Genomic DNA, 14304 nt, shown 5'->3' with positions numbered 1-14304 from the left:
TTTAAGAAGTTAAGCGTTAACGATAAAAAGACCTGGAAGAACCTTGTACACTTACCATATGTAGTAAAGATAGCACATCAATAACGAACGGTGCTCGTTCTTTAACTGCATCGGTATCTAGTGGCTGTGGTGTTCAACTGCTGACCCGAAGATTCCGGCCACGGCAACCGCATTTCCATGAAGCCTAAGTGCTAGAGGCCCGAGTGCTTAGATTTATGCGCACGTTAAGGAGCCCCCGGCGGTAGATTTTTCCAGAACCCGCCACTACGGCGTCCCTTGTAATCGTTTGGGACGTAAAATCCGAACAATTACAATTATTGGTATTACTCATTCATTAAGACATACCTTTCTATTAATACTATAGCATTATGACAAACTGCACAGATTAAGGGCACAACAAAGGCGTGTATGTAAGCAAAACCCACACGATGCTTTGCTAAATCGCCCTGCCGCACTTCACACAATGTAGAAAATGCGAGACGCGCACCAGTGCTGAACTGTATCGCATCGTGACTGGCGACTTATTAGAGTAGCTTATGAACTCTTGCTTAAGATTACAGTGCTCGACAGTTGGTGCGTTTTCACGAAGTGCGCCTCAAAGTAAATTCCGTCATAGCACCTACCATAGCTCTTGTCAATGATGAATTGAGAAGACGGCCAGCGTAGATCGAGCAGCTGTAGCTGATGTCGCCAGTATTGGGATAGTTCCACAGTTTGGTGATGAAGGCAGACAGTCTATAAGTGCGCTGTCTGCTATCAGCGCTTATCAGCGATTCCCATAAAGCGCTCTAAAGAGCAAACAGTCAAGGATATCCTCCGTGGTTGCTTAAGAGATAGATACCAGGTGAGTAAAGTTACAACAGGAAAGGTCGTCAACCCCCCCCCCCCCTCACAAGGGCTTTTGAAAGTCGCGATACACGAGGCCTACCTGCAGAAATGCGGACAGTCAAGTACCGAAAAATTTCAAGGGCAAAGCTGTACTGAGAGAGCGCGATGTGAAGCTAGCTCTATCATTGAAATATATCCGTTATTCACAAGGTGAAATATTGAGTTACCAGTATGAAACTAGTAACAATACATAAAAGCAGCTTAAGTGCTCCTGCTGAACCACAGCGCCACTACCGAGACGAGGACCATAAGTCAAAGGACGAACAAGGCGCTGACTTACAATTAATTTATTTTTTTCAGAAACACGCATCTATAGGCGGCACAGAAGACGAAAACAACACGGATACAACAAAAAAGAAAAATTCGGCAGATCCCACGCCTTGTGGAAACCGGCTTCCTGCGAAGCAGTCTAGGAGTAGTTATATGCTGCAGTTTTTTTGGCTCTGAGCCAATCGTTACGAGGCGGATCGACGCGTTTTTGTAAGTATAGTAGTGTGGTGCACATCGTGGTCTTATTAGGCACGTCGACAACACTGGCGTTTAAAGGGTAAGTTATCGTCTGACGTAACGTAGCACTCACGTTAGAAACGAAGGGCACGTTACGGTACGATGATGAAAATATCATGCGTAACTTTCATTATCGTATTCCAAAAGGACATGCTTCTGGGCTAGTTGGTGCATGTATTGCTTAGGTACAGAAGACTGAGGCGCGAAATACATTTCTTGAATACATTTCTTGGCGCTTCTCTGTCTTCTCTTCTGCTTCTCCCTTTTTCAAGAAATGTATTTCGCGCCTCAGTCTTCTGTACCTAAGCAATTTCATTATCGTATTCCTCCGGTGTCGAGCAACGATAGAATAGCTTGCCGAATCATAGGAATACAAATGTAATGCTTATTAGACTGCTATAAAAGTGCAGCCAACACTGCAACCACCGACAGTAACCTGGCGTGACGCCTGTATCGTAGGAGTGCATATGTAGCGTTTATTGCTTTGTTATAAAATTAGATAGCCAGCACCAAAACCACAATTGACGTTGCACCGACGTTACCCCTGTATAGGGTGTCTTCTCAAAACAGTTTCTAGACCTGGCGTGGCTCTGTGGTAGACTACCTGACTGCCACGCAGAATGCTTGGATTCGATTCCTGCTGGGATACTAATTTTTAACATTCGTCGGGTCAACTCTGCCCATGTCGGTTTTTCTTAACCCTCTCGCATTTAAATTACAAATGTCTGTTCCCGCTGTTCTTGGGTAAATATAAACTGTCAAGCACCTCTGGCGCATATCCGTACACCGGGCATACGTGTGGGACGTACACCGGGCACGTCCCACATGTGTGGGACGTGCCCACACACGTGTCTGGAGGAAAGGGTTTCACGACGTACGCGACAGCATTTTGGCGTTAGTCTTGTCATGACCAGAAAGTCATATTCGTCAAATCCTCTTACCTTCCCATGCCAATTTTCGTCTATACCAAGTTAAGGAGGCGATCACGTGAGCACCCAGGCGTAGGCGGTTAGATAGATAGATAGATAGATAGATAGATAGATAGATAGATAGATAGATAGATAGATAGATAGATAGATAGATAGATAGATAGATAGATAGATAGATAGATAGATAGATAGATAGATAGATAGATAGATAGATAGATAGATAGATAGATAGATAGATAGATAGATAGATAGATAGAAACGCTCAAAGTGCCTGGGGTTCGCTAAAAGATGATTCGAATTAAAGAAACACATAATAGATCAGCAAAACATGCAGCCGAGCCATTGACCGTTATCGATACGTGCTGTGTTAAGATAGGTCAAAACTTTTCTGGTGAGTGCTATTGATGCCGCGCTTATGCACTGCACCCCAGTGTTTCACCATGCATCACCAACTCGCCCAGATTTTAACGCGACAGCGTTAAAGAGCTCTTTTGGCACAAATTCCGGTGTCGGTGTCGGCGTCGTTGGTTGTGAGCGAGAAATCGTCATCTTGTCCGTGACCGAAAAATCTAGAAACATGCAAATAAAATAAATAACAAAAATCTTGCGTTGGTGTGAGAAACGAAGCCAGGCCGTCTGCGTGTCAAGCAGGTGTTTTACCACAGGGGCATGCTATTACTTGAAACTGCATCGAAAAAAAATCACTACATGAATGTCATGTAGTGGAAGGAGTCCGCTTAACGCGTGTAATATTGCGTGGCAGAAGCGATAAATCGCGCCAGGCGTCAAAACATGTGAATTGCGCAACGATTTGGTGTTTTAAAGGCCCAGCCATTGCAAAGCACTGAGGCATATTTAATCGTGATCAGCTGCAAAAGCATCGACAACGTTAGCAGGGTCCCGCGTTGCCCTGCGGGCGTGTAGTGGGCCCTTCGCTGATTTGCAAAAGCAACAATTATGGCGTAGTGGGCACTGTACTTGCAGCAGGCATTTTAGGGTAGCTTCAAACGGCAAATGTTACGTGCACAGTCGTTCCTTTCCTTACGACACGGTTTATGCATGCACCGAGAACCGAAGCCAGGCTAGCAATCCCGAAGGCGATGCGCACGGAGCGCGATTACGCTATCCTGTTCTGCACATGAAGGCGAAGCTGAAGCGTCCTCCATGTTTTTCACGTTACTAAGTACTTCTGGTAACGACAGCGTAAATAAATATTGAAGCGCCACAACTGCATTGTTATGCCTGCGCTCTTTAGTGGAAGTGCACGTTGCGCAATCATTCTTATTAAATATTTGAAGGGCCGTTCCTCACAAAATAGTCAACTTCAGGTCATCTTGTAGTTGCATACGTGTAGTTCAGGGCTCTGCCCACGGTGGGCAGCGGTAGAAATGCCGTCGCTCTCCTTCATCGCCCACTGCTCTCGTTTTCCGCCCACCGCTATCCGCCCACCGCTCCCTTTGAAATGCGCGCCTGAGGAAACAATGAATAGCAACTGTGCGCGTGAGATGCTAGCGAGCCATGCCTCCCGCCACCTGGGCGTGTAAAAATTAGTCTGAGGTTTCAAAGATCGCCAACTCAGCGCAAGAACTCAAGCGCTCTTGCTTCCGCTTTCTGTGGGCGTCATAAGTGAAATGGCGATGTGTGTCGTAAACAGTAAGTTTGTAAACTAGTAATTAACAAACTTAGTATGCCTCCCCGTTGCCTCGTTAAGGTGTCCACCCCTAAAGAATTTTTAGGGAGAACCCCGGTGTAGTTGAATAGCCACTCTGTTACACGACAGCGCTATTCGTTATGAAATAAAGCGCAAAACAAATTGTGGTAGCTTCGAACGAAGGAAGCGCGGCGGCCTTCATTGTTTCTCTTTATTTTTTCTTCCCTTTCTTTTTTTTCGCTTTTTGTGTCTCTTTTCTGCATATTATGTTCCTCTCTATTTCTTTCCATCGCTTTTCCTTTCTCTCTCCCTCCGTTTCTTCCTCCTTCTCTAGCATTCTGTTTTTCCTGTCTCTTTTTTGTGTGTGTTTTTTTTTTCGATAGCTTTCTCTCTGTCATTCCACCTTTTCGTGTCTTTCTTTCCTTTCTCTCTCTCTCGTTCACGTGTGCTGGGAGCTAAGAAGAAGATGAAGAATAGGGCGAAGACAGCGCGTACTCTTACTTTTTTTTACCATTTTACATTCTTCGAATAAGATTTTGAGCTTCAACTACATATTCTTGGCCCATCCCCCAGAGTGGGTACGTGCCATAGAACAGAAGGCAAAACAAAACAAAACAAAAGACAGCGCGTGCCCGCCGAGTTGTTTAGCTTAGTATGATGATAATTTTTGCGCACGGCCGACAGAGTTTCTCCTTGCGAAGAAATTCCTTTATTTTCTTCATTTTGTTTAATGTTTGTCCTTCCTCCTCTCCACTTCGCCGAGCAGCGTAGCGCTCGCGTTGTACATATTACGGCCGGCTCGAACAGCGACCACCTTCCTCGGGTCGTCCATTTCGAGCTTTGTTTCATAATGCACATTTACCAACTCGCCAAACTGTCTCTGTCAGTTCAGCGTTAACAGTTTCATAAGAGAAATAAGATGGCTGATCCCTCCGTCATAGGAATCGGTAGAACACGAAAGTGAAACTTGTCGTCGCAGAAGTAGTTGATTGTTTATAGTGCATTGGTATATGGAGAGCTTGTACAATGTCGACTGTTGTTTGGCAGATATAGCACCGCTTGATGTGGACGCACCCACGTTGACGCCAAGTAGAACATCGCCGTACCGACGACTAACGCCCATGATCACGATTTAGCCCTTGCGGTAGCTGAAGTTGTCGAGATATACCTCGACACCGCATATGGTGAATCCTGCGGAACGATGGTATGAACAAGCACATAGTAAGCACTGATACTCGACATGAACTCCTTCAAAGCGTCATGAAACGCGAAGAGAACTGCGACGAGAGTCGTGTCTTCCATCTAGCCTGGCCTTTAATTCTCACAGGGTGATGGGGGAACGCGGTGTGACATGCAGGCGAGCGTCGGAGAGCTACTTTTCGATGTGAATGGATGCTGTGAGCGAGGCTTCGGCTAAAGCCGCCACCTCGCGGTGTGCTAAGGCGTTGACCAAATTACACGTCTCCTATTGGGAACGCGCCGAATGGGACGGTCTTAGCAAAGGCACGTTGCCGGAGCCAATTGCGGAGGTAACGAAGTTTTTCTTTTTTTCGAGCCTGGTGCCACACATGTCACCACCCCGTTATAAAGGGGGCACTCATAGCGTCCATCCATCCATGCAGGAGCACTGTGAAAGGAAGGAGTGAAAGATAAAAGGCGTGTCTATGTAGCCTCCATTTTGTGTTTGGCGGTAGCTCAGTGGGCTAAACGCCCGGCAGCCATCGTGGCGGACCGAGAGGTCGTGGGTTCGACTCCTGTCAACGGAACCTTTTCTTAGTTTTTTTCTTTGCCATTTGATGGCGTTCATTTTGCTGACATATTTCCGTCACGGAAATACGTCATCAACGTCTTGGTGGACCCCGGCATAAAACACTTTAGTGTTAAAAAAAGATGGTTGATCCCTCCGTCATATGAATCGGAATAACACGAAAGTAAAGCGTGCCCTTACAGAAGTGACTGGATGTTTACTGTACATTAATATAAGAGAGTTTGTACAATGTCTGGCAGCTATAGCACCGTTTAACGTGGATGCACCCACTTTGATGATTAATGGTACATCTCAATCCCGACGACTAACGTCCATGTTAAATGTTTAAACAAACACTTGTGGTAGCTGTAGTAGTTAACGCTGAAAGCGTAATCCGAGAACGAGGTCTGACAGCCAGAAGAGCGTCGCATATTGTACGCAGAACTTGGACGCCATCCCGCGGCATGTTAAAATGTGATTAAACACCATCGCCGGAGTAGAGGGAAACGCAAAGTGCGCCGTGCCGCCCCGGTAGCCCGGCCGCGATTTTTCTCGGGGCGAGCGCGTGAGCGGGGTACGCGGTGTTACAGCCAGGTGAGGCAGGCGCGCGTCGCAGAGCTATGAGCGAGGCCGACGCTTTTACGACGCTTGGCTAAGGTCGCCACCTTGCGGTGTGTTAAGGCATTGACAAAATTTAACTTCTATTGAAAACACGCTGAATGGGAGGGACGTGTGAGACGTTGCAGGTGCTAATTGCGAAGGCCACAGCAATGATAAATTACGTTACTTTACCGCTCCCAGAGGGCAACACCGCCCCGCCGACCGGGAGAGTGGTAGATATAAAAGGCGCGTTTGTAACGCCTCTGGAGTATATTACCGTGGCGCAGTGGATAGCGTGCCCGGCATCTGTTGTTGCGGACCGAGCGGTCGTGGGTTCGATGCCCGTTGACGGAACTTTTTTCTTTGCCATCTGAACGTGCTAATTTTTCAGAAGTCATTTCCGTGACGGAAATACGTCACTGAAGTCTTGGTGGACCCCGGCATAAAACACTTTCGTGTTAAAAATGGACGAAGCCACTGCAGAACGAAACCACTATGAAACAAGGTTATTTCACACGTTTTGTATTCTGAAGACTCAGGCGCCGAGTCATATACTGCCTCGTAATTTTTACATGTTTACGTAATGAAGCATTCTATCCAAAGTTATATCATTTTCAGAGTAACTGGCCAGCAACAATGTTTTAATTCTGCTTTATTCGAAGTCTTCCATTTACCAAGACTTTCACAAAGTTCTAAAATTCAAGCGCAGCGGGAGAACCGAGCGCTCCACTGTATCGTTTCATCAGTTCTACGAAAGACTGGACAATAGAAGTTTGAAAGCAGGAACTCTATGCTGCAGTGTAAAAGGAAGCGAAAAGAAAAAAAAATTCACCCAGCCCCGCTTGGCGGACGTTGATAAAAGAGCGAAGCTGCTGGCCTTCTCTTCAACAGGCTGTCTTTCAGATATGTTGTACCAGTGCTCTTTATTAAACACTCTTTGTTAAGCTTTCGGGTGGCAGTATAGGCCCAACATTTTATAAGCATTAAGTATCACGTGACAGTGGTGTGGCCTTTTTAGTGGAAGTTGTGTGCAGTGGAATTTCTTTCGTACATAGCCATTTATGATACCCACGGATCCCGGACATAAAAGCCTCAACTAAGGACAGCTTCACCGCTGAGAAAAAGAAACGCCAGGGCTGCGCGGAAAGCGCAGCACATGCACAGCAAAAGCCGGAGGACTGCCATTTGATGATGGTGACGACCTCTTCCTAAGAAAGATGGGATGACGCTTAAGGTAAAGACCTTTGAAACTAAACAAATCTGGAAATTTAGATTAAAAATGAAACATCGAATAAATGAAAATGCTTAACGAGCAAGCGATTAGACTATCGTTTGGGCTTTCTAAGAGAAATAATGACAGATTTCAAATAAAGATTATGAAGAGAGAAAAAGAGACTAACACGGTAATCATTTTTGGTTCGTTTATGCATAGGCGTGCGCAGGGGGGGGGGGCAAGGGGGGCGAGAAGGGGGGGCGCAAAGTCAGCCCTATACATTGTAGGGGGGGCGAGAAGAGGGGCGCAAAGGCAGCCGCATACATTGACATAATAGGGAGGGGGGGGGGGCGCTGCGACGAACCTTCGCCCCCCCTGAAGGGGAACCCTGCGCACGCTTATGCGTTTATGTAACCAAACACAGCAGAGCAGACATCCCTGTGGCCTAACGAAGTGCCCCCAAATGATAAAATTACTGGAACATTTATTGCCAATCCTAATTTCTTGAATGGAGCTACAAGGTATCTTTTTCGCTGATTAGAATAGCGGCGACAAAACAAAAAGAAATGCTCTATTGTTTCCATTTCGTTGCAATACACGCATAACGAGGGCACCTTGAGTCCAGCTTTATGTAAGTAATAAATCCTAGAGCCCGTTATAAGCTATCTTGGGGCTACTAATACAAGTACACTAGCAAGGTGCCCAGTACGCCATAAATAATAATTTTTGTGAAGCTGGGAAGCACCCACTACGCCATTATTCGTCATTCTGTGGAGAAACGAGGTACCAGCTACACATCTGTAAGGCATTATGTGCAGTTTGTTGATGCGACGGCTGACGACGATGAAGAATGGGTTGGAAGCTTTATCCCTTTCTACCCTGGCGGTGTCAGCTGACACCACCACACATTTCCCCTAGCACCTCGGAAATGAAGCCAATACTGCTCAATCTTGGGGAAATACCTCTTTGACGCTAAAATTATGGAATGTCTACGGAGCTGGGAGCCACAAAGAAGAAGCTTGACCAAAGTCATTGGTGACGCCGAGGCGAGCAAGCGCCATTTTCGGGACGACGTACCGAAGCTGTTGCATTGAGTGCCACACTGCCAAATGAGACGTTGGTTCACAATTTCTGCACTCTAGTGAATATCGGGAATAAAGAAGCCATTTTTCTCATTTCACAACTACTGAGCCCTGATGACCTAATTTGACGCCATGTTTGTTATTCCATAAATACTTGCACCACTGGCTCAATTGTTCATTTGTGGTCTTCTGAGGTCCTCACTATTAGGAAAACGCGAACAAAAGTAGTCTCCGACAGAAAATAAAAAATCGAGGGCTGAAAGGGTTAAACGACCCACGAGTTACGTAATTCGCATTGTGTGGCGCCCGGTCCCACCACGCTATATAACATACGTTAGGGCGAGAAGGAGAGGGAAAGAACTTTAGTGAGACCCCGAAGAAATGAATCGAGGCGGCCTTATGGGTTTCCTTGGCAACCAATAGAAGTGCACTTGCAAGGAACCCACTATGTTAAAATAATCATAACTTTTGTTAAATAGGGAATCAGCCACTACGCATTTTTTCGTCACTCTACGGAGAACCATGGCACCTGCTAAACACCTGCAAGGCATTAAGTGCACTTTGTTGATGCTGTGCCTGCTGACGATGAAGATTTATGGCAGAGCCCTTTTAAACGAGTTGGAAGCACTCAACAACCCACTCGCTGCGCAATTCGCATTGTGTGACGCCTAGTTCAGTGGCGTAACCAGGGGGGGCACACCGGGCCCGTGCCTCCCCCCCCCCCCCCCCCCCCGAAATTTGTTTTTCCCGTGGGAAACAGAGCTAATGACACTCGGCCCCACTTATTTGCCCAGAGCCAATGTCGGATCAAGGAGGCGCCCCCCCCCCCCTCTCCCCGAAAAAAATATCTGCCTACGCCACTGGCCTGGTTACAGAATTCGCGTTGTGTGACGCCTGGTTGTTATTTTACTTTTTCACAGCGCTTCATTACATATGTGAATGGGGTTCCTTCCCGACATGAAGCCTGTATAGGGTCTTTTTGTAAAGCAGTTTCAAGCACCGGCATGGCTCCGAGGTAGAATGCTGGGACAACTAGGGCACCAAAAACGGCCGTTTTTGCGGTCTCATAACTGCTTTCGCTGTAAAAAAATCCGGCAGATCCACCGCATTATGGGAATCAATTTCGTGCGAAGCACTTGGCGAGCAGAAGCTATATCCAGGATGTTTTGCTTTGAGCCAAGCGTTACGAGTGGATGGATGCCTTAGGGTAAATTTAGTAGTTGTGCATATATCGTGGGCTTACAAGGAATGCCGTGTACACTGGGGCGTGAAGGCGATCTCCGATGTAACTCCAGAACATGAGAGCAGAGACGTCAAGTTCATCGCCACGAAATGCACGCCAGGGTGCGATGATGTGCATATACAGGGTGTTTTTTTAGACAACACAGATTTTTTCAATAAAAACCTTATCACAGTAAAGCTCCTATCGTTTTCGCACACGAATTCTACGTCGAGGCGGAAGTACGTTGTCGCAGCTGAAATGACAGAAACTCGTCAATTAACTTTGAACAGCGAAGCGGTTTAGCAAATCGTTCCTTGTCCGGCGAACCAACAAATTATTATAATCATATACGGGTACGTGCCACCACAGAAATTGGGTAAATCCCACTCCTCACCACAGGTCCACTAAAAATGAAGAAGGGAGATTCCACGAGAGATCGAACATGCATGTCCGGTCGATATTTTTGTTTTGTCTGCGTTTTTATATGTTATGTGGGTGTATTCGAAGGTCATGGAACCGCAAATCTCATTTCGAAAAAACGATCCCAGCGCGCCAAAAAAATATTTGAAGGGGGCCGCGCGGGCATCTCGCTATTGCTCACCGCAACATTTCCCGATTTCGCGGGCGAATTTGATGCGCACTATAAACGTTGTGTCGAAAGTTTTTTCTACAGGTTTTAATACGCATCATTGTGAGTTACGTCCATAATTTCCTTACGCTGTCTGCAAAATGGAAAAAATATGAAAAAAATGGCAAACTCGGCTCAAATAAAAAAAGTTTGCTATCTTCCAAGCGCCTTGGCGCGTTTCCTATTTTATTCAGAAACTTCAAAAATGTGTCAAATATAGAAAAATGTCCATGAAACATTCCTGCAAAATATTGTTTTCCTAGAAGCAGCGTGAAAGATCAAAAGAATAGTTAAAGAAGCGAATTTTTTCAAAAAAGCGCGTTTTCAAAAAATAAAATAAAAAAACTCCCAATTTTAACCATACTTTTGGATCGAAATCCGCTTACGTCAGTCAAGACATGGTTTCAATATTATGTGTCCTCATTTGCTTTGTTCACGAAATACAGCGGGCCAAAGTAGCCCTTGCTGAGGGTGCTTGCCTCATTGCCCTTGCTGGTTGTCTGTGAGCCGGTATTGTACCTCAATCTACAGTTGCAATTTTTTGCTGCAGAAGAACTTCACTCTGGTAGCTTGTGTCGAACAAAAATGTATCCTGAGGTTTTATTTGTGTCTAGCGTGCGCGGGGTAGGGAACTGCCGCCCACTAATGTGATAGCGCGTAGCCAGTTTGCAGCCTAGAACCTCAACCTACGCCAACATTTTTCTCTTGTCAAGAGCCTGCGAAGCACCGCGAGCGCTTGTTTTGAATTACCTTGCCAAAACCCGCCTGGCGCACACAGTAAAGCGGCCCCAAGGCAGCCTTATCCGTAACTGACGACGTCCATAATCAGCATTTGTGCCGTTACGAAGGTGCTTTCTCACTGCCCGCTACCCTTCCTCCTCTTGCAATGCATACGCGGGAACCTTGAACCGCATAGTGCGATGCACAACGTGTGCAAATAAGCTTTTGAAAAAGTTACACAGTCATTGCCCAAGCCGTTCACTTAGTTTTCCGCGTCGCTCACAGATAACGATTTCCTATATTACCACGACGTTTACCCCTGCGTTTCAGCTGTTTGAAAACGTGAAGCGCTGCATGCTTGTGCCAGAAGCTGCGGAAGCTGTCTAATTTAACGTGTTTTGTCAGCACGTTGCTAACGTGCTTTCCCACGCTGAGAACGGCGTGTAGGTGACGTTTTACGTCCCAAAACGACGATATGATCATGAGGCACGCTGTAGTGGAGGACTCCGAAAATTTTGACCATCTGGGGTTTATTACCGTGCACCTGTCGATAAGGTCATGGGCCTCTAGCACTTTGCCACCATCGAAATACGACCTTCGCGGTCGGCATAGAGCACTGCATAGGTCACTGGTGGCGCCAGACGGACTTTGTCCTTCGACAATGAGCGTGGGCCACACGTTATCACAGCGAAAACTTTAGACAACCCTCTTCATAAAACGTGAAACCGCGAGGCGTTCCTGAAAATTCAGTCACGACAGCGGCGCAGAAGAAGCGACAGAACGAGTGCGGCACTGTTCAGTAAAACGTCTCGACTTGGTGTGGCTGTTACAATACGCGATGCATGGTGCTCACAGCTCAGTCCGAGTATTCTGTGCGGATTATTTACGCGTTCACAAGAAGAAAATTGCCAAGAAAAAAAATTTTTCGTTGCGCAAACTTTTCGGATGTTGCGTCCCTACGGAAGCTACTGCCAGAGGCTAAGGATATTCGTGACACCGACGAGGTTTGCCAGCACTGTTTTACACGCCTCAAGGAAGTCATCTCTTCATCAAGTGAGAACCGCGACGAAGCAGACGAGACATTTCTTCAGGAAGAAGAAGCAATTGACGACTTGAACAGGTACGTCCACCTCACTACTGGTGTTTCACCACTGAAGCCCCCATCTACCATTCACAAACGCAGCAGGCGGTCTTACGGAAAAAAAAAAAAAAACAGGCCCAGCTTGAATCCGTCGTGGTGACAAAGATCCGATCAACTTTAAGCACTGCATACGGAAGCGTCAGCACACCTGAACCATCGGTGACAGAGTGCCGTTCGTGCGCTGGATGGTTAAACAGCTTGAAGCAAGCGTAGGAGGCTTTAAGTTCCTATCGAGAGCGTCTCCGTCTCTGAACCATCGTGCCACCAGAGATTGAAAACACGCGTTCAAGAGGCAATCCCAGCCGTCACAATGTACATGCTCAGAAAGGCTCGAAATTGGCGAGAGAAGTATGGTACATGGCCAGATTTTGATCCGTACACGAGGTCAAGGCTAAGCCCATCCGATGTACAGGCGGCGCTCGACTACTTCACTAAGGACGAACTTGGGTGCTCTCGGCAGAGCCCGAATAAGAAGGACGTTGTGTCCGTCATCACGAACGGCCAGACAGAATACGTCTCAAAGCGGTTCATGACACGTTCGATTCGTGAAACTTTCCATATCTTCAAAGCCGCTCACCCCGAAACTGCCATTGCCTTGTCAAAGTTTTACAGCCTGCGTCCAAAATTTGTGGTGCTGGCACCACAACAACATGTTTGCGTTTGCGTTTATTGCGCAAATACAAACCTTTGTGTCTCCGCACTTGAGAATGCAACTGGTATAGAAATGTCATTGGAAGGCATCAAAGAACTATGTCTTTGCGGCTCCCAAACCACAGATTGTATGTTAGGTGAGTGCGAGCGCTGCCCATGGACTCAAAGCCTCACTCTGGCTAATATGGGAATGCTTGACGAGGACGAGATCACATTTGCCGTATGGGAAAGCGGCGACTTGATAAAGAAGACGTTGTCTCCAACCCTTTTTCTAAAAGAGCTCGTCAAATGGGTGACCAAATGGATCCCGCACGATTACATACGCCGCACTCAAGCAGCGGCTATTCATGAAGCAAAGATGTGCGAGCAGCGTGGGAGCATTGTCCTTCATTTTGATTTTGCTGAAAACTGGACTGCCCTGCTGCCAAACGAAACGCAATCGTACCATTGGCATGAAAAGCAAATCTCCATCTTCACCTGTGTTGCCACGACAAGGAAAGCCACACACAGTTTTGCCATCAGAAGCGACGACATGCACCACGACGCCTGTTGCGCCCTGGGCAAAGTGCACGAGATGTTGGATGAGAAAGTGCCCATCTACTGTCACGTAACCTACGTCAGCGATGGCGCAGCAAGCCATTTTAAAAATAGGTATCAACTGTATGAGTTGTGCCGCACCAAGTTCACGTCTGCAAGGTGGATATTTTCCGCTACCGGCCATGGGAAGAACGCCTGTGACTGTGTGGGTGGACTCGTTAAACATCATGCGTCCTTGCACAACCTGAGGTCTGAACGCACCGAATCCATTCGGTCGGTGCATGAGATGGTCTCACAACTTAGCGACAAGCTCAAGAATGTGACCCTGCTTCATGCGCCTGCTGCAGCCATCGAGGAGCATCGTCAGCAGAAGTCAGTGGAGTGGAAGTCAGTGCCGCGTGTGCCGGGAATTCAGTCATGGCATGTGTGGATGTGTGCGCGCGGTCAGTCAAGCGGATACGTGCTGTCCGTTTCGAGAACTTCCGCTAGCCAGCTGACGGCGATTAAACCTTTTTGAGTAGTAACTGCAAAGAACACCCAATAAACTTGTTCGAGCCCCACAAGAAGTCTCAAGTTCTGTCTTGCATCCAGAAATACAAAGCAGAAAACAGGTTTTCTCTTCTTGCCACAATTGAAGAAGCACGTAAGCCTTCCTTAATTTGTGGCAACCATTCTCTTCCATTTTTTTCTCTTTTTTAAGAAAGAGCGTAAGTGTTAACAAGCCGAAAGGAGTCATCGCAGCACCGAAGCCAGTGCGCCCAGGAAGGGCTACTTTGGCCCGCTGTATT

General features: G+C 46.9%; 1 protein-coding gene across 1 annotated transcript; it reads left to right on the top strand.

The window, feature by feature from the left end:
• The first annotated feature begins 13052 nt into the window (after window positions 1-13052).
• LOC125758764 (uncharacterized) lies at window positions 13053-14033 on the top strand. The gene has a single exon (XM_049416434.1). It carries the CDS (start codon window positions 13053-13055, stop codon window positions 14031-14033), a length of 981 nt encoding a protein of 326 aa, XP_049272391.1.
• Window positions 14034-14304: the final 271 nt, after the last annotated feature.

This window comes from Rhipicephalus sanguineus, chromosome 6 (assembly GCF_013339695.2).
Source record: "Rhipicephalus sanguineus isolate Rsan-2018 chromosome 6, BIME_Rsan_1.4, whole genome shotgun sequence".
Taxonomy (NCBI): Eukaryota; Metazoa; Arthropoda; class Arachnida; order Ixodida; family Ixodidae; genus Rhipicephalus; species Rhipicephalus sanguineus.
This window is presented reverse-complemented; position numbering and strand designations above follow the sequence as displayed.